At 36.1% G+C, this 27,800-nt stretch overlaps 1 protein-coding gene across 9 annotated transcripts in view; it reads left to right on the plus strand.

The window, feature by feature from the left end:
- ANKRD28 (ankyrin repeat domain 28) overlaps positions 1-27,800 on the plus strand; it is a 90,554-nt gene that overhangs the window by 53,785 nt on the left and 8,969 nt on the right. For 8 of the 9 annotated variants that reach the window (XM_058181063.1, XM_058181064.1, XM_058181067.1 and 5 more), the window contains 13 exons: positions 1,529-1,592; positions 2,099-2,167; positions 5,168-5,308; positions 6,549-6,660; positions 7,624-7,650; positions 8,162-8,236; positions 8,377-8,578; positions 10,969-11,056; positions 12,500-12,617; positions 14,849-15,062; positions 15,761-15,848; positions 15,948-16,031; positions 22,152-22,297. In XM_058181063.1, the coding sequence (XP_058037046.1) occupies positions 1,529-1,592; positions 2,099-2,167; positions 5,168-5,308; positions 6,549-6,660; positions 7,624-7,650; positions 8,162-8,236; positions 8,377-8,578; positions 10,969-11,056; positions 12,500-12,617; positions 14,849-15,062; positions 15,761-15,848; positions 15,948-16,031; positions 22,152-22,297 (1,428 nt within the window). Of the gene's footprint in view, positions 1-1,528; positions 1,593-2,098; positions 2,168-5,167; positions 5,309-6,548; positions 6,661-7,623; positions 7,651-8,161; positions 8,237-8,376; positions 8,579-10,968; positions 11,057-12,499; positions 12,700-14,848; positions 15,063-15,760; positions 15,849-15,947; positions 16,032-22,151; positions 22,298-27,800 lie in introns of those variants that run through there. The other variant, XM_058181068.1, reaches the window with a different exon arrangement.

A 27,800-nucleotide genomic window follows, 5' to 3' on the forward strand; every position in this document is an offset into this window, starting at 1 on the left:
TGTAATAATTCACTTAACTGTGGCAAGAAAGGTCATAAAATGGGCAAAATTCATTTAGCAACTGCCTTACTTAGCAATGGAAATTTTGGGCTCAATTAGGTATATCAAGGACTACCTGTGTATTTTCCACATACAAAATATATTTTTATTACAAAATACAAATTGTGCATAAAAATACAAATGGTGCATAATATTTGTACTAATATCCCCTTCGTCTATCAATTTTGTTGAAATTAAGATCAAATATCTATATTTTGAAATTTACTGAGAAAGTCAAAAATTCAGTGGAGAGTACTTACTTTTCACAACTATACATGTCGTCTACAGTTAAACTGATGGACAGTGTTTATACTAAATTTATTTTTTTCTAGGTAAAAGAAATAATTATAGTTTTAATTTTTACTACAGGTGAAATCGATATGGTTAGTTTATATATATATATATTTTGCTAAGAGGAGGAAATAAGAATGTTAGTAGACACTTAACAAGTATTATGATTTTGATTACAGTATTATTAACTTATTTGATTGGGGATAGAGTGGCCGAGGTAAGATTTGCCTTCTACTAAATCTGTACTATTTCATTTTTGACAACGGTATAGGAAAAAGTGCTCTAATTTGAAGTATCATTTTAAATAGTAAAAATAAGCATTTCCTATTCTCCTGACTTCTCTATTATTGTGCATTATTTTTATTTTCATTCTTAGAACTAAAATTAGATTCAGCTACACTTTCTTCATTTAATTTTTGAGACTTACAATATCAATTGTAGTGAATATATGACACAAGCATTTATTCTTGAAAATTATTATACAGTTTCAAATCTTGTATTTCTTTGATGAAATTTTATATTAAGAGAGAATTGCACTAGAAATTAACATAATCTTTTCCTGATTTTATAAAGTACAAAATTTTGAATAGAATAGATATTTGGAAAGTTAATTATTTTATTTTTGATTACTTCAGTCGTATATGAAAGACATGAAAGAGAAATATTTTCATTTTAAGTAAAATATACATACTGTTGATTTTCTTTTCTTTAACATAAGTCTCTACTTCAGTTTAAAAACAAAAACTTTTTATCTTCTGGCTTTGCTAAGAAGGAGAGAGGCAGAACTGTATATTCATAATCTCTTCCACATTACACTAGATCAGGTCCACAGCATTCCAGCAACTGGGTGCACAAATAAGTGAATCCCTATCCATAGGATGTAGGCAGCACCAAAACCACACTCCTTCCGGTTCATGGAAAAACCTTTCTCCATGGAATCGGTCTCTGGTGCCCAAAAGGTTGGGGGCTGCTGCAGTAGACCATAATGTAGTATTCTATCTTAAAAGATAAAATTACTGATTTCTCAAAACTAAGATAAAACACTTTTCACATATTAAATAAGCATCCTGTTGATAAGGCTATATTTCTATAAATAATTAGTTACAGTATAAGAAAGATTGCCTAATGGCATGTTATTTCAAATTGATATAAAGTTGATCAATTTTATTAGTAGTTTCACAAAATCCTTCTTTCATAGGCTTTGAAATAGATACTTCAGATGACTTTGGCAGGACTTGCCTTCATGCAGCTGCAGCTGGAGGGTATGTATTTTCATAGTTCAAGAAAGTTTTAAATTTTGGATTTGAAAGTATCCTCAATTAAAACTACATTCTGTTAGAGGATTTATGTACCTCTGCTAAGATTGCTGAGAGCAAGTCTGTTGTAGTGATTAAGGCAACAAGCTAGAAACTTGGATACTGTGCGTTCTAGCCCTACCTTAGGCATAAAGGCAGGTAGGTAACCTTAGGCTAGTCAGTTTCTCTCATTCCTAAGAAGAAGGAAATGGCAAATCACTTCTGAAAAACCTTGCCAAGGAAACTGCAGGAATGTTTTATATTCTGAGAATTGGAAATAACTGGGGAGAAAAAACAATATTATTAACATTGTTGGCATAAACACATGGAGAAGTAATTATGCATAGTAAATCTAAAATATTATAAAGTTTATAATGCTGTTTTATTAAAGATTATTTCAAAGTTTGAGAGTCACAGGTCATGTGCTTCTTTAAAAAATATAATCAGATATTAACTTTTAATTTAACTTTCAGAAATTTGGAGTGCCTTAATCTGCTGTTCAACACAGGTGCAGATTTTAATAAAAAAGACAAATTTGGAAGGTAAGAGAGAATGCTACAAAGATAGCTCTACATAAATATGCATATGCTGGTATAAATAGGCTGTTTATAGGCATGTTCATTCCCTCAATGTCTAGGCCACATTGAGGGAAGAAGTATAGTCTAATGTATATAAATGCACATAATAATATTAAAAGTTCATAATCTTGTGGGTCCTCGTTCCTAGCTATCCATGGCTACCTAGTTTAAGATATGAAGGTGATCAGTTTATTATTGCCCAAACAGGAATGTTGTTGCAACAGAAGCCAAAAATGGTGTGTTACATTACAACTAACTAACTAACTAACTAATTAACTAACTAATTAGCTAACTAATTATATTTGTATCTGCTCATTCCTAAAAGTTCTGAGTAATTTTAGCACATCTCAACAAAAATAAACCCATTAAAATCATAATTATCATAATAAATAAATAAAGGCTACAGAAAATATATATCTGACAGTGTGTGCCAATATTCATAACATGTCTTTTGCTTTAGCTAAATAGAAAAGCCAGGTCTGTTTTCCTGAAATTCAATAGAAAAGAGTTGACAAAATTCCCATAGGAAAAAAAGACTCTAACGCATCAAGATAGCAATTAAAAAAACATTTTCTAAGTTCTGTCAAATGGCATTATTAGATAGATGGGCCTGGAGGGAGTTTATCCTGTTTGATCAGGTTGGACAGGCAAATACTATGGGAAAAGGCAATCCTACATCATAACTAAGCCCAGAGCTAGTAGGAACTTAAAAGTAAAAACCAGTATTTCAGTAACCAGAAGCCAACAGACAGTGTACCTTCTAAAGCAGTATATATCCAAGTATAAAGGGAAATACCAATTACTCTCCAAGCTGGCATGTTTTGTATTGTTGTTCAGTTGCTAAGTCATGCCCAAATGTTTGCAACCTTATGGACCATAGCATTCCAGTTCCCTCTGTCCTCTACTGTATCCCGGAGTTTGCTCAAATTCACGTTCATTGCATCAATGACATTATCTAATCATCTCATCTTCTGTCCCCTTCTCCTTTTGCCTTCAATCTTTCCTAACATCAGGGTCTTTTCTTCTAACCTCTCATTAGGTGGCTGAAGTATTTGAACTTCAGCTTCAGTATCTATCCTTCCAAGGAGCAATCAGGGTTGATTTCCTCCAGGATTGGTTGATTTGATCTCCTTGCAGTCCAAGAAATCATCCATTGTCTTCTCAAACACCACAATTTGAAAGCATCAGTTCTTTAGCACTCAGCCTTCCTTGTGGTCCAGCTCTCACACCATATATTACTACTGGGAAAACCATAGGAGCTCGATGTATAGCATGTCAGAATAATTCAAACAGGATAAGACTAAAGCAGTGGTAGTCAACCTGGTCCCTACCGCCCACTAGTGGGCATTCCAGCTTTCATAGTGGGCAGTAGGGGTTTTGTCCGATACTGAAGCACTTTCTTTTTTTTTAATTTAATTGACTTTTTAAAAAAAATTCATAGCATTATTTAAAAACATTTTCATTAGGTTTTCATAAAATTCCCCGTGACAATTTAATATACTAAATATACTATTTGTATTGCCCATGCATAAGTTTAGTTCACATTACGTAAATAAAACTAAATGGCGCTATAGTGTGACCGCAAACAAAAGAGCCTCATCCCAGAATAGCTCGCGCATCTCCCCCCACACCACCCAGCTGTAACAGACAAGCAGAGCTGGTAGCCGGTGCCACCCCCAAACCCAATCCATGATGCACGAGAGGCATGCGCAGACGATGATACACGGTGCATTACTGTGGAACCGGTGGGCGGTTAGAAAATTTTACTACTAACAGAGATACAAAAATGGGTGGTTGTATGAATGAATGAGTGACTATAAGCAGAGCTTAATGAATGAATTAAATGAGTGACTATAAGCAGAGCTTCTGAATCCAGGATTGGCCACAGTAATCATATAACATGCAATTCTGCCATTGCCTCTCAGTTGTGCTGATCCAAAGCCCAACTTGTCAATCTAGGAATTTTTCAACTTGTAGACCACTTCTCAATAGATGAATAGAACCCTCTTCAGAGCAAAAGATAGTACCTGAAATGGTTTGGTCCACTTAGTGAGTTCACTCTGAGTCTGTTTCTTTCCACCCAGACCCTAAATTGGCACTGGGTCAGGATTTCTTTGGCACATGATAAAAAATACATAACTGGGATACCTGGGTCACTTTATGTCCCTAAATTCTTCAGAGAACAAAGGAGCCCCAGTGGATCTGCAAGAAGTGAAAAGTGACTGTGATGCAATCCTGTCCAATAACATGGCTACCCTTCTATTTCACTTACTGAAACAGGAGGGAGCCATGGTATTGGATACGATTGCTTCCCAGTGAGAAGTTTCAACTGAACTGCCTACCAGATACCTGAGCAACTCCCTAAGTGCCCTCTAAAAACTATCAGGATCTATCCATTACAAAACTTTGTGTCATAGAAGGCACTTAGTCAATTATTAATCTAGGACAACAGTTATATGTGGCTCACAGTGTTTATTTCTGATCTCCTACCATCCTGAAATCATGCTGATGAAATCTAGCAGCAAAATGGCTGTTATTCTGTAGTTGTGCTTACTATAGTTGTCCAATAGTTCATTTTCTTTCTCAAAAATAAAGAGGGAAATAGGAGTAGATGGCCCTGACAGGTAAGTAATTTCCACTCTTAACTTCCTGCCTACCACCAAAACAGGCTGAAATTTTGCACTAAAATTATAACCTTTGCAATGTTGCCTTCTTAGTATATTATACAAGTAGTGTACATGCGCTGCACTCAATAAAGAATTCCATTGTATGAGTTAAATAGGACTAATTGATGTAAAACACATATTTGATTAAAATACTTTCTGTGTAAGAAACCTCCAGAAAATAAGAATTGGAAAGAGAATGTTTACTAGATAGTTGTGCATTGGAGAAAAATTTTTCAGTATATAACACTATGCACATTTCTGTGCTTTTTAAAAATATATGTATATTTATATACTACAGAACTCCACTCCACTATGCTGCTGCCAACTGTAATTACAAGTGTCTGTTTGCCCTTGTGGGTTCTGGAGCTAGTGTAAATGACCTTGATGAAAGAGGTTGTACACCACTACATTATGCAGCTGCATCAGACACTGATGGAAAGTAAGTATGGCATTCTTTTTGAAACCACAGACTTCATTACTATAGCTTCTCATTTGGACATAACCCTGATTCAGCTCTGAATTTTCTATTGACTAAAATGAAATATGATTTGCTATAAATATTTAACATCATGTAATATTTGCATGCTGCAATACAGTAATACTTTCCTTCCAAACAGGTTTCTTAATGGATTACTTTATATTTAAAAGAAAAATAATTTTAAAAAGAGCAGGGTATTATGATAATTATGATGTTATTCTCTTGCATGTTCAGTCTGTGTGATTATGCAGGATGTTATATGTTATCGAAAAAAAACCCAATTCCTACTATTAGTGACACATTAAGTATGTGACACATTTCATGTTGATTAATTAAACTTTTGTTAAGACTTGTACTGTAAAATGTAATATACAGAATTGTAATTGAAATACAGATCTTAACTCAAACCTCTCTCCTCAAAAATTGTGCTAATCAATAGCTTCTATGATTCTCAGCATAGTTTGGTAATCAAATATTAATTACATAGTTAAGTAATCAGAAATTAATGATATAATATAGTTTTTTTTCCCCAATGCAGTTACCCTGCCCAAACTTTCCAATAACAGAAAACAGGTAGAAGGAAAGGTTCATTTGCTTGTTCTTAATTCTACTGCAACAGTTTCCAATATTTAATATAGACTGACTATGACCTCAAAAGCTTTTGTGGATTACTTGTTTTTAGATTCCCATATTGTAACTGCTGAATGTGCAAAGAACATTGGTTGATGAGAAACATATTCATATTATTTAAATTCAAAGAATATTACATTTATAGGAACAAATTATTTGCAATATTGTTGATAATTGTGAAAGGACACTAAAAATAATGATTGATTAGATCAGTGTTTTTCAAACTTTAAGATATATGGACTTCAATTTCCAGAATACCCCAGCCAGAATTCCACATTAAGTTAAAGTTGCTAAGTTTGAAAAACATTAGATTAGGTCTTTTAGAATACAGGGACATAATAATGCACACAGGAAAATAAGCTTTAACATATCATTCCTTCACAGACCTAGAAATCTTGTAAGAAAATACAATTCTAGGTCGGACTTGATTTGCATCCCCAGCAATATAAGTCTTTGCCATATTTCATAATACTATCATCTGGGCAGGAGAGAAGATTCAAAAGTGACTATTTCGTCTTAAGCTGTCCCTTCTCATTGAATAATTATATTAAAATTTTATTCATTTGTTTAGGTGCCTGAAATACTTACTTCGAAATGATGCAAATCCAGGGATTCGAGACAAGCAAGGTTACAATGCTGTTCATTATGCTGCTGCTTATGGACATCGTTTATGCCTTGAATTGGTAGGAGAAAGAAATGTGAATTACGTTTAGAAATAAATAATCATTGATGTACAATTCTGTTTTAGAAATAAATTTTGATAAATTATTTTTAAAAGTTCAAAAGAAAAAATTGGATAATTAAATTAGTAAAGAAAATAGAAGTTTAGTTTTGAGTTTTGAAAAACTAAACCAAAATCTTTATATCTATTCATATGAATTCCAGGTCATTATACTATATTAGGAGCATTTGAACATTCTGTCGTATTTCCTTGGAATCATGTAATATTTTTATTTGAACTCTAAACAGCATGAAGCCCAGTCTCGGTCATATTTGAATGTTTTCTTTCAAGATAGTGATAATATTAATGATTTGATGAAAGTAGTAGATAGTATCTAAGTATGATACTACTGGAGGTGTCTACTAAATTAATAGCAAACCCCACCTCTCCCTACATTCCCTGATTCCCCCTGCTCATCTTTTAATCTCATTATTATTTTATTTAATTATTTAATAGTTTATGAAGTAAACTATTTTCATTGTTTATTGTATTGTTTCATTATTTTGCTACTCTAATGTTTACAACTCTTCATTTCTGTTTTTACTGTTGGAAGCTGCCTAGAGTAGCTCCACAATGAGATAAGCAGCAAATAAATGTAATAAATAAATACTGTATAGGTAGCTATTTTCATATACATTTTAAGTTATAATCTGCTTGCGTTTAAAAAAAAAATACAGTTATGGTTATATCTCAGCAGTATAAATCTACTTGCATTCTACCAAGTGCTTTGAGAATTACTCTTAACTTCAAGAACAGTTTATAACTACAATTTATCGAGTGTCATTGTAACCTTGAATGGTTGCTGAATGAATGATTGATTAAGCAAGGATTTGCATAAGGTTATCTTGCTTAATTCTAAGTTGTTTGAATAACTTACATCTTAACATTTCAGACTTAACTCGTATTAAAATTGATTTCATTACAGATTGCCAATGAAACACCTTTAGATGTTGTAAGTACAACAATCTTTGCTGTGGAAATCTTATAAATATTCTGAAATGTGGAAATCAGATTGAGAAATCAGATATATTTCATTAAACAATATAATATATGATTCTATTAAAAGTTTTTCAAAATGCACATTCATTCATATGTATCTGTCTGCAGCCTTTTGAAGCAGCTTTCAGTTTTTCTGTTTGCTGTGAAAGGTACTTGTCTGATAGTAGGAAAATACATTGCTGCTATAAAGAGATGCAGAAAGGTGCTGCGTTTGTATTACAACATGCAGCTAGCAGCTTTTTACAATAGAATCCAAAGCATTTAAGATTATTATTCTCCTGATAGCTAGAAACATCATGCATCCACTCACACACTCATCTACCTGTCCATCTATTTGCCATGTAATGTTTGGATTTTTACAGATTGAACTTTGATATTACTTATCCATTAGTTAAGATGGAATAATAGGCATTTATGTTAAACTTAAAACATCTGATTGCATTATCAACTGTATTTTTATTTAGTTAATGGAAACATCAGGATCTGACATGCTGAATGATTCAGACAACAGGGCACCGATTAGTCCATTGCATTTAGCTGTAAGTACTCATTGTATCCAATATTCAATTTAAGATTATTTAAAGCTACGTGATGTTTGTATGACTTAAAATTTACAGTTCAGTACTTACTTGCCTTTGTTGACATCTAAGGTATGAGCAATGTCTTCATTTTTTTTTAGGCCTATCATGGACATCACCAAGCTTTGGAAGTATTAGTGCAGTCTTTGTTGGATCTTGATGTCCGGAACAATAATGGAAGAACACCTTTGGATCTTGCCGCTTTTAAGGGACACGTTGAATGTGTGGATGTACTCATTAATCAGGGAGCCTCTATCTTGGTAAAAGACTACATTGTAAAGAGAACACCAATACATGCTGCTGGTAAATACATAGTTTTTATATCCTAGGGGAAGATTATTTTACAGATGGAAGCGTGTTTATGGCCTCTCCTCGTTTTCATTCCAACAGGTCCATTGTAGAAATGTGTTAGGTATTTGTGTCTTGGTATAATTTTCTTCCTTTTCTTATTTTTTAATTTATGTAGGGGTGTGTGTGTACACACTGCACAGAAAATCTTACTGTATTGAATACCTTTACAACACTATATAAAAATTTCAGTTTTGTAAACTAATGATAATCGGTATCATTTTGCTTGTCTTTGTCTAGAGTGCAAAATAGAATACATTTGTTAATATACTTTTCTCTCAAGGAATGCATAAGAATAAAGTGTTCTTGTATGGAGGAAATCTTGTTAATTTATGCTACAATCACATAAATTCTATGTTTAAAAGAAATTAGTTTATTTAATTTTATTTCATTAAACTGAATCTGGGCACTTTACGATATAACCGACCGGTCGCAGACGGTGTTGACGGGGGGACAGAGATCAACCCCAAGGCGCCTCTTATGTGGGGTGCCGCAAGGGTCGGTTCTCTCGCCTCTTCTGTTCAACATTTATATGAAGCCGCTGGGTGAGATCATCCATGGTCTTGGGGTGAGTTGTCATCTATACGCTGATGATACTCAGCTCTATATTTCCACCCCTAACCACCCCAACGAGGCTGTTGAAGTGATGTCCCAGTGCCTGGAGGCCGTACGGGTCTGGATGGGGAGGAACAGACTCAGACTCAATCCCACCAAGACCGAGTGGCTGTGGATGCCGGCGGCCCGGTACAGTCAGCTAATTCCATCACTGACCATTGGGGGCGAACTATTGGCCCCCACGGAAAGGGCTCGTAATCTGGGCGTCCTCCTGGATGCACGGCTATCTTTAGAAGATCATATGATGGCCGTCACCAGGGGAGCCTTTCATCAGGTTCGCCTGATACGCCAGTTACGCTCCTTTCTGGATCGGGCTTCCTTATGCACGGTCGCTCATGCCCTTGTTACATCCCGCCTGGACTACTGTAATGCTCTCTACATGGGGCTCCCTTGAAGTGTACCGGAGACTCCAACTGGTCCAGAATGCGGCTGCGCTGGTGATAGAGGAGCACCTTTGGCTCCCATGTAACACCCTCCTGCGTAATCTGCACTGGCTCCCAGTGGTCTTCCGGGTTCACTTCAAGGTACTTGTCATCACCTTTAAACGCCCATGGCCTAGGGCCGGGATATTTACGGGACCGCCTACTGCCACCATTAGCCTCTCACCGACCAGTGCGCTCACAGAGAGGGCCTCCTCCGGATAACGTCAGCTAAACAATGTCGGCTGGCGACCTCTAGGGGAGGGCCTTCTGTGGGGCCCTACCTCTGGAACGAGCTCCCTCTGGGGCTTCGTCAACTCCCCGATCTCAAGTCCTTCCGCCGCGAGCTGAAGACGTTGCTGTTTCGAAGAGCAGGACTAGCTTGAATGTAGTTTTAAATTGGGATTTTTAAAAAAGGGGTTTAAATGAGGTTTTAAATTTGTATTTAAAAGTTAGAGCATTAATTGAATTTAACTATCTATTCTTTTAGCTGTTTTTTATGTATTATATGTTTTCTGTTGTGTTTTTTTTTGACTGTGAACCGCCCTGAGTCCTTCGGGAGATGGGCGGTATACAAATATAAATAATAATAATAATAATAATAACAAAAGCAAGATAAAAGCAAAACATAAAATAGATTAAGAAGATGATAATCTGTCTACTTGGAGAAAAAAAAACAATGTACAAAATACATCCAGCAAAATTTTCCACAAACACACACCTCATCCAAGTCTTGGGAGAACAGTCATATCTTTTAAGGTCTCCAGGAACTCCATCAAGGTAGGAGTCATATAGATCTTAGGGGCTTCATTCCAGAACACTGGTACCATTCGAGAAGGCATACTTCGTGGCTCCCAGTAGATGGTACTATTTAACCAAGTGGAACTGGCACACACCAACTTGATCTGTTTCTATTGGCAGAAATCATAGGAGATAGGCAGATGCTCAAATAACTTATTTCTATGCCATTTAACTTTGTAGGTGATAACTAATATTTTGAATCACACCTGCAAGTATGCTGGCAACCAGATCATATTAAATAAGGAAGTTTTATATTAAGGAATATATTTCAAATGATTACATAATATAAAAATATTTGCATAAGGACATTTGCATATAGATGTATTTAGATTTGAAGGGATTCATTAATTTCAGCTAGTAGATTTGGGTCTTTCATAAAACAAGAACTGATGTATCAGTGTGATATCTATTACATCTTAAATATGGTTTTGTATGGTAAATGTAACTCTTCAAAATAGACTTGTTCTTAATCACTGATTATGATTATTATTTGTTGATGGTGTTTTGCAGCTACAAATGGTCATTCAGAATGCTTGCGGTTGTTAATTGGAAATGCAGACACACAGAATGCTGTGGATATTCAAGATGGAAATGGACAGTAAGTTTCAAATAATTGTATCTAAAGTAAGACAAGTTGCACAGTGGGATTATCTATTGCAGATAACCAATGTAACTATAAGGTGTATCAGCCTTTTTAATGTATTTATTAGTATGAATTGTTCTATCAAATTCATAAAATAAATGTGTTAAATGTTATCTATTATTATATAACATAAATTATAGAATATAATTATTCTGATTATATACTGCCTTTTGTGGGGTAGTTTGAGATGCCTTCAATAAGAGTCCCCCTAAATTATATCCTCATAACAACTACTATGAGGAAGCGTGTTTGGCTCAAAGTCATCAAGAATGTTCTTTGGTCGATACAGAAATGACTGATGCACAAGTAGCGACTCCAATCCAGGAAAAGCCAAAATTGGTAGAAAAGATTACTCTGTATAAAGGCCTTTCTCGCCATAGTTACCCTTATTCAGAGTAAGGAAGAATTCCTTGGTGGAATTACACCAGCTCCATTGCCAAAGAGCAAGGAGTAAAATATATTTTAAGTCCACAACTGTCAAATAAAGTTTGGGAGTAACTCACACAGATCCCTAATTCACTAAATTATAAGTTCTGACTACTGTACAAAATAATCAAATCTTCAATATTCTATAATCGTAAGCATTCTAAATAGAAGCAGCTTTAGCATTCCTGTAGAATTGATTTCTTGGTTTAGTTTACCTCACGGGGCTGATATCATCTGCTGTTTAAGCAGGAGCTACAAGTTAAAGAAAAACTCAAAATTGCATACCAGTTCTGTCAAAGCATACATAATAACCCCATTTAGACCTAAAGATGAAAGATCCATGATACTAAAGTAATTGGCAATATGCTGCCACTGAGTTTTATCATAGATGACTTTAAACTTGTTCCTTCCCATTCAGACCCAAAGGGCAAAGGTTCAGATCATCTGGCAAGAAATCCAGTGGTTGTAATAAAAACATCATAGAAAATGATTATTTTATTTAGGAATATAATTTAAAGACCGGATATGCATTACAGCAACGTGTATCCAAAGGCTGTACATTAGGGAATATTGCAAATGAAAAAGTATAGTAACTTGGAATCTTAGTTCTTTTTCATAGTACCTTTTGGGGTTGGGAGGAAAAAAAGCTTGACTCCTGGTGATTTCACAGATATGCTCATGTAGTTTTCTGTAGCAATATAGAAATGAAGAGAAAGTGTTGCGTTTTGAATTTTCCTGGTGAGCAATCATGATTGTCTGCAGTGATTTTCCAATCAAGTAGTAAAAGGCACAAGATCCTTTTGAAAAGGATGTGATTTCTATCATTTAAATGTACAGGATCTTTGCTGTTGGAGGTCTAAGAACTCGTGGACAGGTTTCCTTATATTGCTTCTCACTGCCTATTTAAGCAGGTTATGAGTATGATAGTAGAATGATGTTGTTACTGTACATTATGTTATCTTTGTTTTTCAGAACCCCTTTGATGTTGTCTGTTCTTAACGGGCATACAGATTGTGTCTATTCCCTGCTCAACAAAGGAGCAAATGTAGATGCCAAAGATAACTGGGGAAGAACAGCATTACACAGAGGGGTAAGAGAGACAACAGGTGTGTCCTCCTACCCCCACCCTGCTCTTTGCTTCAATAGGTAGCATTGCTGCAATTCCAACTAAGGTAACAGAAATATTATGTTGGATCCAGACTAAGCAGGTGTCATTGAAATCTTAACTTATAAATGCAATTGATTGTACTAAAAATGTATTGTAACAGTCTAAATCCAGTTTACTGTATTAATCTACATTATTCATAGTGAATGTATAAATCTTATATTTTTCATTCCTATAATTAAAAAAATGTAATTTATATTACCATGGAAGTGTCCCTTCCAAAAAAAATTCAATGTATGATCTTATTCTTTAGAAATATTCCATCTGTATCCAACTTCATATTTTCATCACAATTGGTCTGGCAAAATATATTTTCTCTTTTTTCAGATTCTCTTTCCCCTCAGGGATTAAAGTGCAGTAATGGGTCACTTAGTTTCTAGGGAGCTACTGATAAGAAGGGAAAATAGAATACAGAGAGTTGGAATTCAATAATAGGCATCCCCAAACTTACAGAAAATTGTTCTTAATACTGCTTGCATTTGTGAGATAGAATAAATCGCTAAATATGTTTTATTTTTTATTTCAGAATCTCACCATTTATGGAGTTGATAATTTATAACCTAAGAATATTGCCCAAATCTTCTTTATTTTCTTATATTAAATTCTGTGTGGTACCCTAGGCTGGAAAAAACTAAAGGAATACAAGAAAATATGTTTATCAGAAAAACAGAATGGACATTTATTAAAATGATACTCTTAGCAAACAATAATTAGACAACAATCTTAATATTTAAGAATACGTTACTAGGGCAGTTGGTGGGAAGCAATACCTTGCCTTGAATGTCAGGGCTCAAGATCCTAAGTCTTTGTAACGTACAGAAGACAGAAAATTTGTCCAAAGGAAAAGTATTTCTAGAGTTGGTGAACCGAGTTCAAGCTGATCAATCTATACTTCTGATTTAACTTCATTGTATATCATCTACAATTTAATGTAGATCAGGGGTGAAATGTAAAATTGGTTACTACCGGTTCTGTGGGCATGGCCTGGTGTGTGTGTGGGGGTAATGTGACTGGGTGGGCATGGCCAACATTTTTTTTTTACTTTTAAAAGCATTTTTTCTATAACCTCTTCTGCTGAAGAGGTTGTAGAAAAAGTGCTTATAAAAGCCTCTGATGATCAGGCAATTCAGCTGGGATCGCCAGAGGAGCCTTTTAAAAGCATTTTTTCTACAGCCTCTTCAGCTGAAGAGGTTGTAGAAAAAATGCTTTTAAAGGGTTCTGACGATCCCAGCTGAGCTGCGTGATCATCGGAAGCTTTTTCTTTTTTACCTTTAAAAGCATGTTTTCAGCCGAAGAAAAAATGCTTTTCAAAGTTAAAAAAAAAAGCCTCCGATGATCACGCGGCTCAGCTGGGCATGCCGGGGGGGAGGAGGAATTTTTGCTACCGGTTCTTCGAACCACCCGCCGCCGTCACTACCCGATCGGACGATCTGGTCCGAACCGGGAGCATTTCACCCCTAATGTAGATGCTTTAGTGTAATCCAGGAAATCAGCCTAGTTGTTTAGATTTTAGCTAAGATGTGCATGAACCTCTTCTTTGGTTAAAGACACGGTTCAGCAAGATAACTATGGAACAAGCTAGATTAATCACAAGATCCCATCTGACTTTTTATATCCACAGCTATCTAACTTTGCTCCATCCAGCTATCTAACTTTGCTCTGAGCTTGGAGGTTGTGTGTGTGTGTGTGTGTGTGTGTGTGATTGATTACAGAACTAGGTATTGGTAATACCTTCAGTGTCCTAGAACAGGGGTCTCCAGCCTTGGCAACTTTAAGACTTGTGGACTTCAACTCCCAGAATTCTGTCTTAAGTCTTAAAGTTGCCAAGGTTGGAGACCTCTGTCCTAGAAGATGTTCAATGCTGTTATATCACCCTACTTAAATAATGAAAAGTCTGCAAGAAAGTAGCCAAGTTCAGAGAGCACCAAGGACTCCATAGTTCAATCCTGAGCTACAAATATTCTTTTCTATGGTAGCTTTGTTCCTTTATTGATATAAAAACTAATAAGCAACTTTATTGCTTATCAGTTTTATATTACTAAAGCAACTGTAGTGAAATAAATGAAAGCTGGTTGGGGAGAACAGCTTTTTTATTTTTTCATATCTGCAAGCGCCTATATGCATGCTTAATGTACATTTTATTATTTTTTTCTCAGGCAGTTACTGGGCATGAAGAATGCGTAGAAGCACTGCTTCATCATGGTGCAAAATCCACATTACGAGACTGCAGAGGACGTACACCTATACATTTATCTGCTGCTTGTGGACATATTGGGGTATTAGGAGCACTCTTACAATCATTGTCACCTGGGGATATGATACCGGCTGACAATCAGGGATATACATCATTACACTGGGCATGTTACAATGGTAAGAAAAAAAATATTGTTTTGGTGGGAGAATGGCAGAAAATAAATGAAATTCCTAAAATGCTACAGGAATTTCAAAAGATTTTTGCCAAAAGCAGTTGTTTGTTTCCTGACACTTGCTATGTTGATATGTATATATTAAATCTCTTCAGAATATTGTAAACTGATTAGTCACAGAATATATAAGTAAATTTATAAAATAGCAACCAATTATGAAGCTTAGGCATATTTTTAATTGTCTCTAAGTAAAAGCTAAAGGAATATGAAAACCTACACATGTACAACCCCACTCTTGATTTCATCCTGTAATTACTGCTGGTGGCTACCTGAAATACACACACACACACACACCAGAATAGTTACGAACAACGTGGTGGCCTCGTAGTGAAGATGCTTACCTCAGACTCGGAAGGTAGAGAATTTAATCCTATGTAGCGGCAGATATTTCTCCTGGGGAGCAAGAAAAAAATATCTGTTGTGAACTCTGTATGGTGTCAGGAAGGGGAACTGGCCCGTAAACGCTCAGCCCCATTCAGTCATCCAGACTACCCAGAATTAAGGGATTACAGGGTCATAGAAAGGGAGGTTTTTTTATATCAAGATAGTTATATATTACAGTGGATTATATGTATATATGTTCATTAATAATAAAAAATGAACTGTATTATGTGCTTACTCTCTGGTATTTAAAACTTTTAGGTCATGATTACTGTGTGGAATTTCTTTTGGATCAGGAAGTTTTTCAGAAAATGGAAGGAAATTCTTTCAGTCCCTTACATTGTGCAGTGTAAGCAACTTCTGTGTGACCCCAAAATACTTCATTATGGTTTTTTTTTTAAATCAAACTTCAGTTGTGGAATTAATTTCTTTTAAAATTCTTTGATAGGATAAATGATAACGAGGGTGCTGCTGAAATGCTAATTGATATACTGGGATCAGAAATTGTAAATTCTACAGATGCAAAGGCAAGGTAAAGTTGGAAATACTATACTGAAGAAAAATACTAAATATTTTAAAATACTTAATTCTGATATTTTGTTTAATCTTAAATTGATATTAAATAAAATGAAACTATAGCCAAATAGGCATAACTATGGATCTAATATATAATAAAGGTTGCTCTTTGCCTTCAATTTCTAACTATTTCTAGTTTTTAGCTAGAGAGCCACTTTGATGTAGTGGTGAAAGCTGGCCTGGTATCCAGGAGATTTTGAGTTCTAGTCCTGCCTTAGACATAAAAAACATGATGGGTGACTTTGGGCCAGTTGTACTCTCTCAGCCCAATTCACTTCACTTCACAGGGCTATTGCTGTTATAAGAGGAGGAAGGAGTCCCCTATTGAGTTGTATATGAAAAAAGGTGTATAGAAATCTTTAAAAGTGTCCAAACTTCAGATTCTGTCAGTAAAACTATATGATTTGCATCCAGAAGGCAACAGACATGGTAGGCTTAGAAAAATCTCAGCATTTCTAGAACTATAAAAATAAAGGTGTGGTGGAAGTAAAATAAGGGCAAGAGAAAAAGATGAAAGAAAAAGATTTTTTTTAAAAAAAGTATATTGAACATACTTTTCTGCATCTTTCTGTTTTAGACAACTATCAGCCAGTTTCCTTTGTGGGAAAATTGTGGAGAAGGTGGTCAAATTGCAATTAGGCTGTTAGAAGAAATATTTTATCTGAGTCTGTTTCAATGTAGGACAGATCGCTTGTTAGTTGTGCTTGACAATCTGGTGGGAATCAGGATGAGGCAACACATCCATTCTTTTTTATTATGTTTTATTGATATATTTTTCTTCAATAAACATAAAAAATTAAATATCTATATGAACAGCATGTTGTTTGAGTACAATTCATTTTGAATAACAAAAAAACAGTAAACATTCTAGTAATCATAATACGCATATCGTTGATAATGGTCACATGGTAATATTGGCATTAGCTTATCCATACTAGAATACTTTTATTATATAATTAATAATTCTCTTAATCTTCTTAATTTCTAACTGCTGTTTCTGTTAATTAGCCATTGGTAAAACAAATCCCATGTTAAAAAGTATTCTGTTTCTTCCTTCTCCTTTATTTTTAATGTTAATCTGTCCATCTCTGCACATATTCTAATATTCTAATATTTTTTTATAACACTTCAATCTGAAGGGATCTCTTCATTTTTCCACTGTTGTGCAAAAACAATTCTTGCTGCTGTTAACACATGTAAGATTAGATGTATTCCCTTTATTATACACTTCCGGTAAAATACCCAACAGAAATATTTCTGATTTAAAATCAATATGTTGCTTTATAATGTTTTCTAACCATGTATGTATTTTGGTCCAATATTTTTTTGCTTTTGGACATGTCCAGCATATATGATAATACAAACCCGGTATCTAATTGCATTTCCAACATTTTGTGGGCATGCTTTCACATCCATTCTTGTGCTTCTTAATCACTCAGTAATTTTCAGTACCGTCAATTATGATATCTTTCTGGATCAACTGCAGGAGTTGGTAATGAGAGGTATATAGTTGCAGTGTTCAACTGGATATTGAAAGATGTGGAGAGATGGTCCCATGACCCTTGCTTCTAGGGTACCCCAGGGTTTGATATTTTCCCATCTCCTGATTAACATGAAACTGCTGGACAAAGCCATCTGGTTTGGGGCTCAATATCAGTATGTTGATGATACTCAGCCTTACCCTAGGTGGAGCAAAGGAAGCTGCAAGGTATTAATCTAGTGACTGGAGGCCATTCAGCTCTAGATTGGGAGGAACAGACTATAGCTCAATCCTGACATAACAATGGCTCCACCTCTGTCCTTTGACAGAGATATCTCTATTGTTGGTCTTGGATAAGGATGAATTTCTCCATTTGAGACTGATGCACATGTAGGGGTCCTCCTGGAACTATAGCTACTGTTCAAAGAGTAGGTATCAGCTGTGGTCAGGAAGCCTTTATACAGATACATCTTGTGCACCGATTGCATCCCTTCGTTGACCAGGGAGTCCTACAGATAGTCACTCACATTTCAGTCACCTCACAACTGGACTACTGCAATGTGCTCTATATAGGGCAGTCCTCAAAGACCATCCAGAACCTACAGTTGATTCACAATACTTCAATGCAAACAGTAATGACCACTTCTCTGCTCATGTATCACCACTACTCTTGGTGGTGGTGTTAGTTGCAAAGTTGTGTCCGACCCATCATGACCCCATGGACAACGTTCCTCCAGGCCTTCCTGTCCTCTACCATCCTCTAGAGTCCATTTAAGCTCACACCTAATGCTTCAGTGACTCCAACCAGCCACCTCGTTATCTGTCATCCTCTTCTTCTTTTGCCCTCAATCTTTCGCAGCATTAGGCTCTTCTCCAGTGAGTCATTCCTTCTCATTAGGTGGCCAAAGTATTTTTTTTTTAAATTTACATTTATATCCCGCCCTTCTCCGAAGACTCAGGGCGGCTTACAGTGTGTAAGGCAATAGTCTCATTCTATTTGTATATTTACAAAGTCAACTTATTGCCCCCCCAACAATCTGGGTCCTCATTTTACCTACCTTATAAAGGATGGAAGGCTGAGTCAACCTTGGGCCTGGTGGGGCTTGAACCTGCAGTAATTGCAGGCTGCTGTGTTTTAATAACAGGCTTCTTACAGCCTTAGCCGCCACGGCCCTTTTGAGTTTCATCTTCAACATCTGGCCTTCTAAAGAGCAGTCAAGGTTGATCTCCTCTAGGACTGACCAGTTTGATAGCTTTGCAGTCCAAGGGACTCGCAGGAGGTCTTCTCCAGCACCATAGTTCAAAGGCCTCAATTCTTTGCTGCTCAGTTTTTCTTATGGTCCAACTTTCACAGCCATACATTGCAACTGGGAAAACCATAGCCTTGATTATATGCACTTTTGTTGGCAGGGTGATGCCTCTGCTTTTTAGTATGCTATCTAGATTTGCCATAGCTTTCCTCCCCAGGAGCAAGCGTCTTTTAATTTCTTGGCTGCAGTCCCCATCTGCGGTGATCTTAGAGCCCAGAAAAATAAAATCTGTCACTACCTCCATTTCTTCCCCATCTATTTGTCGGGAATTGAGAGAGCCAGATGGCATGATCTTAGTTTTCTTAATATTGAGTTTCAAGCCAACTTTTGCACTCTCCTTCTTCACCCGTCTCAAGAGGCTCTTTAGTTCCTCTTTACTTTCTGCCATTAGAGTGGTATCATCTGCATATCTTGAGGTTGCTGATATTTCTCTTAATTCCAACATTTGATTATTCAGGCCCCACCTTTCTCATGATGTTCTCTGCATATAAGTTAAATAGGCAGGGTGACAGTATAAAGCCTTGCCGGGCTCCTTTCCCAATTTTGAACCAATCAGTGGTTCCATGTCCAGTTCTCACTGTTGCTTCTTAACCCGCATACAGGTTTCTCAAGAGACAAATAAGATGGTCTGGTATGCCCATCTCTTTAAGAACTTGCCACAATTAGTTATAAGCCACACAATCAAAAGCTTTAGCCTAGTCAATGAAGCAGAAGTAAATGTTTTTATGGAACTCCCTAGCTTTCTCCATAATCTAGTGTATGTTGGCAATTTGATCTCTAGTTCCTCTACCTCTTCGAAATCCTGCCTGTACTTCTGGTAGTTCTCAATCCACATAGTGCTGGAGCCTAGCTTCTAGGATTTTAAGCATAACTTTACTAGCATGTGAAATGGGTGCAATGGTCCGATAGTTCGAACATTCTTTGCCATTGCCTTTCTTTGGAATTGGAATGTAAATTTTCCAATCCTGTGACCATTGTTGAGTTTTCCAAATTTGCTGGCAAATTGAGTGTATCACTTTTACTGCATCGTCTTTTAAGATTTTGAATAGCTCAGCTGCAATACCGTCATCTCCACTAGCTTTGTTGTTGCTCAGATTTCCTAAGGCCCATTTGACTTCACATTCCAGGATCTGGCTCGAGGTCAGTGACTATCCCATCATGATTATCAGGAACCTTAAGCTCATTCTTGTATAGTTCTTCTGTGTAATTTTGCCACCTCTTCTTAATCTCTTCTGCCTCTGCTAGGTCCCTGCCATTTTGGTCCTTTCTCATGCTCATCTTTGCATGAAATGTTCCCTTCATATCTTCAGTTTTCTTGAAGAGATCTCTGATCCTCCCTATTCTATTGTTTTCTTCTATTTCTTTGCACTGTTCATTTAAGAAGGCATTCTTATCACTTCTAGCTATTCTCTGGAATTCTGCATTCAATTGGGTGTATCTTTCTCCTTCTCCCTTGCCTTTCGCTTGGCTTCTTCAGACAGCCATTTTGCTTTCTTGCATTTCTTTTTCTTTGGGATGGTTTTAATTGCTACCTCTTGTACAATGTTGCGAACCTCCATCCATCATTCTTCAGGCATTCTGTCTATCAGATCTAATTCCTTAAAACTATTTGTCACCTCTACCGTATATTCATCAGGGATATGATTTAGTTCATACCTGAGTGGCCTAGTACTTTTCCCTACTTTCTTCAATTTAAGCCTAAATTTTGCAACGAGAAGCTCATGATCTGAGCAGCAGTCAGCTCCTGGTCTTCTTTTTACTGACTGTATAGAGCTTCTCCATCTTTGGCTGCAGACACATAGTCAATCTGATTTCTGTGTTGACCGTCTGGTGATGTCCATGTGTACAGTCATTTCTTGGGTTGTTGGAAAAGAGTGTTTGCTATGACCATTGTATTCTCTTGACAAAATTCTATCAGCCTGTGCCCTTCTTTATTTTGTACTCTAATGCCAAACTTGCTTGTTATTCCAGTTATCTTTTGGCTTCCTACTTTAGCATTCCAATACCCCATGATGATAAGGACATCATTTTTTTGATGTTAATTCTATAATGTGCTGTAGTGCTTCATAGAACCAGTCAATTTCATCCTCTTCAGCATCAATGGTTGGGGCATAGACTTGGATTACTGTAATGTTGAATGGTTTGCCTTGGATTCGAACTGAGATCATTCTATCATTTTAGGGATTGTATCCCAGAATTGTTTTTTCTACTCTTATTGACTATGAAGGCTACTCCATTTCTTCTAAGGGATTCTTGCCCACAGTAGTATACCTGATGGTCATCTGAATTAAATTCACCCATTCCTGTCCATTTTAATTTGCTGATTCCTAAGATGTCAATGTTCAGTCTTATCATCTCTTGTTTGACCATGTCCAGCTTGCCTTGATTCATGGATCTTACATTCCAGTTTCCTATGGAAAATAAAATCTTTACAGCATCGGACTTTCCTTTCACGACCAGATACATCCACAGCTGGGCGTCCTTTTGACTTTGGCCCAGTCGCTTCACTCTTTCTGCCGCTACTAGTACTAGCCCTCTGCTCTTCTCCAGTAGCATATTGGACACCTTCCAACCTGAGGGGCTCATCTTCCAGTGTCATATCTTTTTGCCTTTTGGTACTGTCCATTGGGTTTTCATGGCAAAGATCCTGGAGTGGGTTGCCATTTCCTTCTCCAGTGGATCACGTTTTGCCAGAACTCTCTGCTATGATCTATCTGTGTTGGGTGGCCCTGCATGGCATAGCTCATAGCTTCATTGAGCTACGCAAGCCTCTTCGTCATGACAAGGCAGTAATCCATGAAGGGGCATCACTACTATATGAGCTAAATTAACTCCTAGTTGATTGTTGGGTGCAATTCAGTTGGGTAACAACTGTTGGTTGTTACCTTTGAAATCCTTCATGATGTAGGATATGGTTAATGGTTAATGTACCCAAAACATATGGGGGGGCTTTGTTCTTTTTTGTTTTGATAAACCCTTTTAGTCAGATTTCTTGTTTTGTCTATGGTTTTCATTACGTTACTTTAGTATTGTATTTTGTAAACTGCCCAGAGTTGGCTAGAAGGCTATAATAAATATAAATAAGAAGCTAGTGATTCTTTATATGAGCACCATATGTTGCAACATTTTATAATTTTTTCTTTTTCTTTCCTTATATTCTTCCAGTTTAAACTTTTAAGCATTTTTAAAGATTTATTAATACAGGCTATCCTATATGAAATCATGGCTATAGTAGAGCTCCACTGATTTTTGTTTCTAAGAACATGTTTTTTTTTTTCCTTCTTAGAACTCCCCTCCATGCAGCAGCCTTTACAGATCACGTAGAGTGTTTACAGCTTTTGCTTAGCCATAATGCACAAGTAAACTCTGTAGATTCTTCTGGGAAGACACCTTTAATGATGGCTGCAGAAAATGGGCAAACAAATACAGTTGGTAAGATCACTATTAACCAATAATATATTACTGTAAAAACACAGCATTAGGATCAAAAATTTTAAATAAAAAGCACCTCGGTCAGCCCAGAAATTCAAGCAAAGAATATTCTCTGTTTTCTTAATAAATGAATTGGATTTATAGCTAGAAATATAAATCTTTGTATAAGCATAGTGTTCCTTGAAGTAGAATTAACAAATCCGTGCAGCAAAACTCTGACAACCTATGGATGACAGCAAAGAGACACAGAAAGTTCTCATTCTTTGCTACCATCTAATGATCATCTGTATTGTTGCTGGCCAGATCTAGTAATCCTATATAAGAGTTGTGAGATTGGAAGAAACTGGTTAAACTCTGCTCAGGAGGTAGCTGCCCCACCTTCACTTAAAACTATTACAGATCTTTCCATCAGCAAATCTTTTCTTACAGTTGTGCTTAAAAATTTGTGAATCCTTTTGAATTTTCAGTATCTGCATAAATTTGACTCAAAATTATATGGCACACAAATATGTAAATTGGGAAATAATCCAAAACTACATATTTGCCTGTGGCAAAATTATGGAATAATCTAGGATTATCATTTGAATGGGAAATTACAGTCAGGTCTTCTAAGCAATGGAATGATAAGCTTGAGTGTGAGAGGTCCTGTCCTATTTAAAGAACAGAATTCGGGATAGATTCACTATCAAAATCTGATTGTCATAACACAGAAATATGGAGATATGCGATGGCTCAAACAAAACTGATTTCAGTGGATCTCCAAAAATTATTGACAAAATTATTGACAAAATTATTTTCAAAGATTTTGGATTCAGCTAGGTCACCATCAGGCAAATCATGTACAAATGAAGGTAAACACCATTGAATTCTCCAGGAATTCAACTATGATCATATCAAGAGCAAAATGTGTAAAATTTTGGGAGATGTTTATCTTCATCTGTGACTTGTACTAAGGACATACCATATTTTAGGCCATATTTGTGCAGAAATACTGAAACTTTTAAAGCAATCACAAACTTTAAGCTCCATTGTATAGTGAAGTAAACTTAAATACAGTTTTCAGTGGCAATTGGAACAAAGATATTAAACATGATGACATGTGATTGCCATTTGCAACCTCTCAACAGTTTTCCCATTGACTTTGCTTGTTGAAAGCAACACTGAAGGTTGCAAATGGTGGGTCTATGACAATTCACCACAGCCAACTCTCCACGGCCCATTCACCATAGCTAAGTTGCCATAGTCAACTTGCCACAGTCACCATGATGCAAGACACTCTCTATGGCCACCTCTGCCACAGGACAACTTGGTGCAGGACAAGAGTTACACTAATAAGGGTATCAGCAACCTGCAGCTTTGGAGCCGCATGCGGCTCTTTCATTCCCCTGATGTGGCTCCCTGTCGGCTAAACCCCCACTGGCTGGCCCCGCCACTCCCCCCGCTCCCCCAGTCACTGGCCTGAGAAGATAAGGGCGACAGCGGGCGATGGAGACTCGCTCTGCGTTGTAATGGGCTCCAGGAGGAGAAGGGGATGCCATCTTTCCCCATTGTGATGCGTGTGTCAGGCCTAGAAGCCATCTTTTTCATTGCATTTAAATTTAACTCTGCTGCACAAGACAGCAAGCAGGCAAGCAAGCTATGGAGGTGGCAACAGCAGCAGTGTAGGCTGCACCCAGGCCAAGCCGGTGTCTCAGGGAGGAGAGCAAGTTGCACATCTCCCCAAGTGACCAAAGTACACGCAGTACCAACAAGGGCTGGAAGAAGAGGCAAATACTGGGGTACTTCGCTCCTGCTCTGAAATATGGAGTGAGTCTCCATCCCCCGCTGTTGTCCTTACCTTCTCGGGCCAGGCAAGGAGTGACTGGGAGAGGAGGACGAGGGGTGGGGCCAGCCAGTGGTGGGTTCAGCCAACTGGGAGCTACAGCAGGGGGATGAAAGAGCTTCATTTATCTGGGAACCTGAAATGATTCTTGATTTAAATCATATGGTAAAAAGCACCCAAACAAGAAGAAAGAACAACAGCAAAAACAAAAACAAAAACCAACCCTCGCTTGTTTTTGGAAATGGTTCAAGAGGGAACACACATACACACACACGAGAGAGAGAAAAATAGACTCTTTTATTCCAACTCTGTTATTATTATTATTAAGTGGTGGAACTGAATCATTAAAGAGAGGATGCAAAAGGAGGGACAGAATAAAATGTGAATGGCAAAAATTGAAATAATTTTTATTTATTTTAAATAATTAAATAGAATTGTGGTTTTTTTTTAAATTCAAAAAGTTTTACAGAAAATTTTCCCCTTTCCCCCCTCCCCTCCCCCCTCCCTTCACAACCCCCCTCCCCCCCCGACTTCACGGAACGAGCACAAGGTATAGTTAAAATAAAACAAACATATGCTAAAAATTTTCATCCCAACTTAATTATACCCTACAATCATCAATTCCTAACTTCCCCAAAACAATCAAAATAATACATCATAATCATTCAAAACAGTCTGATAACTCTTAGTCTGATATCTACTTTGAATATAGTCAATCCATTTTTCCATTCCTTTAAGTATCTTTCTTGCGTATTGTCTTTCAAAAGGCTGATATCTTCGCCATCTCAGCCAAATTGGCAACTTTCAATATCCATTCTTCTATTGTAGGTACTTCTTTTTCTTCCAGTATTGTCCTATTAGTAATCTTGCTGCTGTTATTAGATTTAAAATCAATTTAGTCTCAATTACTGTACAGTCCGTAATAATTCCCAACAAAAAAATTGCGGCAGGAACTTTATCTTCTTTTCAAAACATTTTGTAAAATCCACCAAATTTTTATCCAAAAGGCCTTTATATCCTTACAAGTCCACCAAATATGAAAATATGTAGCGTCATCACAATTACATCTCCAACATTTTGCTTGCATATCTGGATACATACACGATAATTTTTAGGATCTAAATGCCATCTATAAAACATTTTATAAAAATTTTCCTCAGATTCTGTGCCTCATGAATTTAACATTTCTAACCCAAATTTTTCCCAAGTTTCCAATAATATTGGCTCCTGAAAATTTTGTGCCCACTTTATCATACAGTCCTTTACCAAGTCCCTTTCAGAATCTATTTCAAGTAACACATTATACAATCTCTTTATATGCTCCTGAGACTGATTTCTAATTTGCTTTACCAAATTTTCCCTCGTTCTGCTCTATACCAATTTTCTGATCTTCCTTCTATCTAGCACGTAGTTGCTCATATTGAAACCAAGTATAATTTTTCCTTCTTCTTTTAATACTTGCAGAGATTTTAATTGCAAATTACCTCTTTCAGTATACAAAAGATCTTTATATGTAATCATTTCCTGATTCTGTTCTATATTTATATTCTCTATTGTACGTCTAGGACTTGCCCATATAGGAACCTTATAATTTAGTTTATAAGAGTATTTTTCCAAACACATGAAGAGCAGTTCTTAACACATGATTTTTAAAGGCCTTATCCACTTTTTGTCATAAATTAAATATGCATGCCATCCATATAGCAAATCATAACCTTCTATATTCAAAATTCTTTCCTCCGTTAAATTAAACCAATCACTTATTGCAGAGAGAGCAGCTGCTTCATAGTATAATTTAAAATTGGGCATTTTAAACCTCCCTTTCCGAGAATCTTGAATTATTTTCATTTTAACCCTAGCTTTTTACCTTCCCATATAAATTTGTTAATTCCTTCTGCCATTCCTCAAGATTCTTATCTTTCTTATGTATTGTCTTTCAAAAGGCTGATATCTTCGCCATCTCAGCCAAATTGGCAACTTTCAATATCCATTCTTCTATTGTAGGTACTTCTTTTTTCTTCCAGTATTGTCCTATTAGTAATCTTGCTGTTATTAGATTTAAAATCAATTTAGTCTCAATTACTGTACAGTCCGTAATAATTCCCAACAAAAAAATTGCGGCAGGAACTTTATCTTCTTTTCAAAACATTTTGTAAAGTCCACCAAATTTTTATCCAAAAGGCCTTTATATTCTTACAAGTCCACCAAATATGGAAATATGTAGCGTCATCACAATTACATCTCCAACATTTTGCTTGCATATCTGGATACATACACGATAGTTTCTTAGGATCTAAATGCCATCTATAAAACATTTTATTAAAAAATTCCCTCAGATTCTGTGCCTGCGTGAATTTAACATTTCTAACCCAAATTTTTTCCCAAGTTTCCAATAATATTGGCTCCTGAAAATTTTGTTCCCACTTTATCATACAGTCCTTTACCAAGTCCCTTTCAGAATCTATTTCAAGTAACACATTATACAATCTCTTTATATGCTCCTGAGACTGATTTCTAATTTGCTTTACCAAATTTCCCTCATTCTGGACTATACCAATTTTCTGATCTTCCTTCCATCTAGCACGTAGTTGCTCATATTGAAACCAAGTATAATTTTTCCCTTCTTCTTTTAATACGTGCAGAGATTTTAATTGCAAATTACCTCTTTCAGTATACAAAAGATCTTTATATGTAATCATTTCCTGATTCTGTTCTATATTTATATTCTCTATTGTATGTCTAGGACTTGCCCATATAGGAACCTTATAATTTAGTTTATAAGAGTATTTTTTCCAAACACGCAGAAGAGCAGTTCTTAACACATGATTTTTAAAGGCCTTATCCACTTTTTTGTCATAAATTAAATATGCATGCCATCCATATAGCAAGTCATAACCTTCTATATTCAAAATTCTTTCCTCCGTTAAATTAAACCAATCACTTATTGCAGAGAGAGCAGCTGCTTCATAGTATAATTTAAAATTGGGCATTTTTAAACCTCCCCTTTCCCGAGAATCTTGAATTATTTTCATTTTAACCCTAGCTTTTTTACCTTCCCATATAAATTTATTAATTCCCTTCTGCCATTCCTCAAGATTCTTATCTTTCTTAATTATTGGTATCATCTGAAAGAGGAATAAAAATCTAGGTAAAACATTCATTTTAATAGCAGCAATTCTCCCCAGCAAAGATAATTGCAATTTTTTCCAAACAATCAACTCCTTCTGAACTTTTTGCCATAAAACCTCATAGTTATTCTTATACAATTTCACATTTGATGATGTAATATAGACCCCTAAGTATTTAACCTTCTTTACAATTTCAAATCCTGTTATTTCCTCTAGTTTTTCTTTCTGTTGTCTGGCCATATTTTTTATTATCACTTTTGTCTTTTTCTGATTTACCTTAAACCCTGAAACCTTCCCATATTGATCAATTATTTCCAACAAAGATTTACTAGAGTTTATAGGGTTTGTTAAAGTAATCACCAGGTCATCTGCAAAAGCTCTCAACTTATATTCATGTTGTCTAAGTTTAATTCCCTCTATCTCCTTTACTTCTCGTATTTTATCCAATAATGGTTCTAGAGTTAGAATAAACAATAATGGTGATAAAGGACATCCCTGTCTTGTTCCTTTCACAATCTTAAAAGGTTCTGTTAAGCTACCATTGATTATAATC

This window comes from Ahaetulla prasina, chromosome 4 (assembly GCF_028640845.1).
Source record: "Ahaetulla prasina isolate Xishuangbanna chromosome 4, ASM2864084v1, whole genome shotgun sequence".
NCBI lineage: Eukaryota > Metazoa > Chordata > Lepidosauria > Squamata > Colubridae > Ahaetulla > Ahaetulla prasina.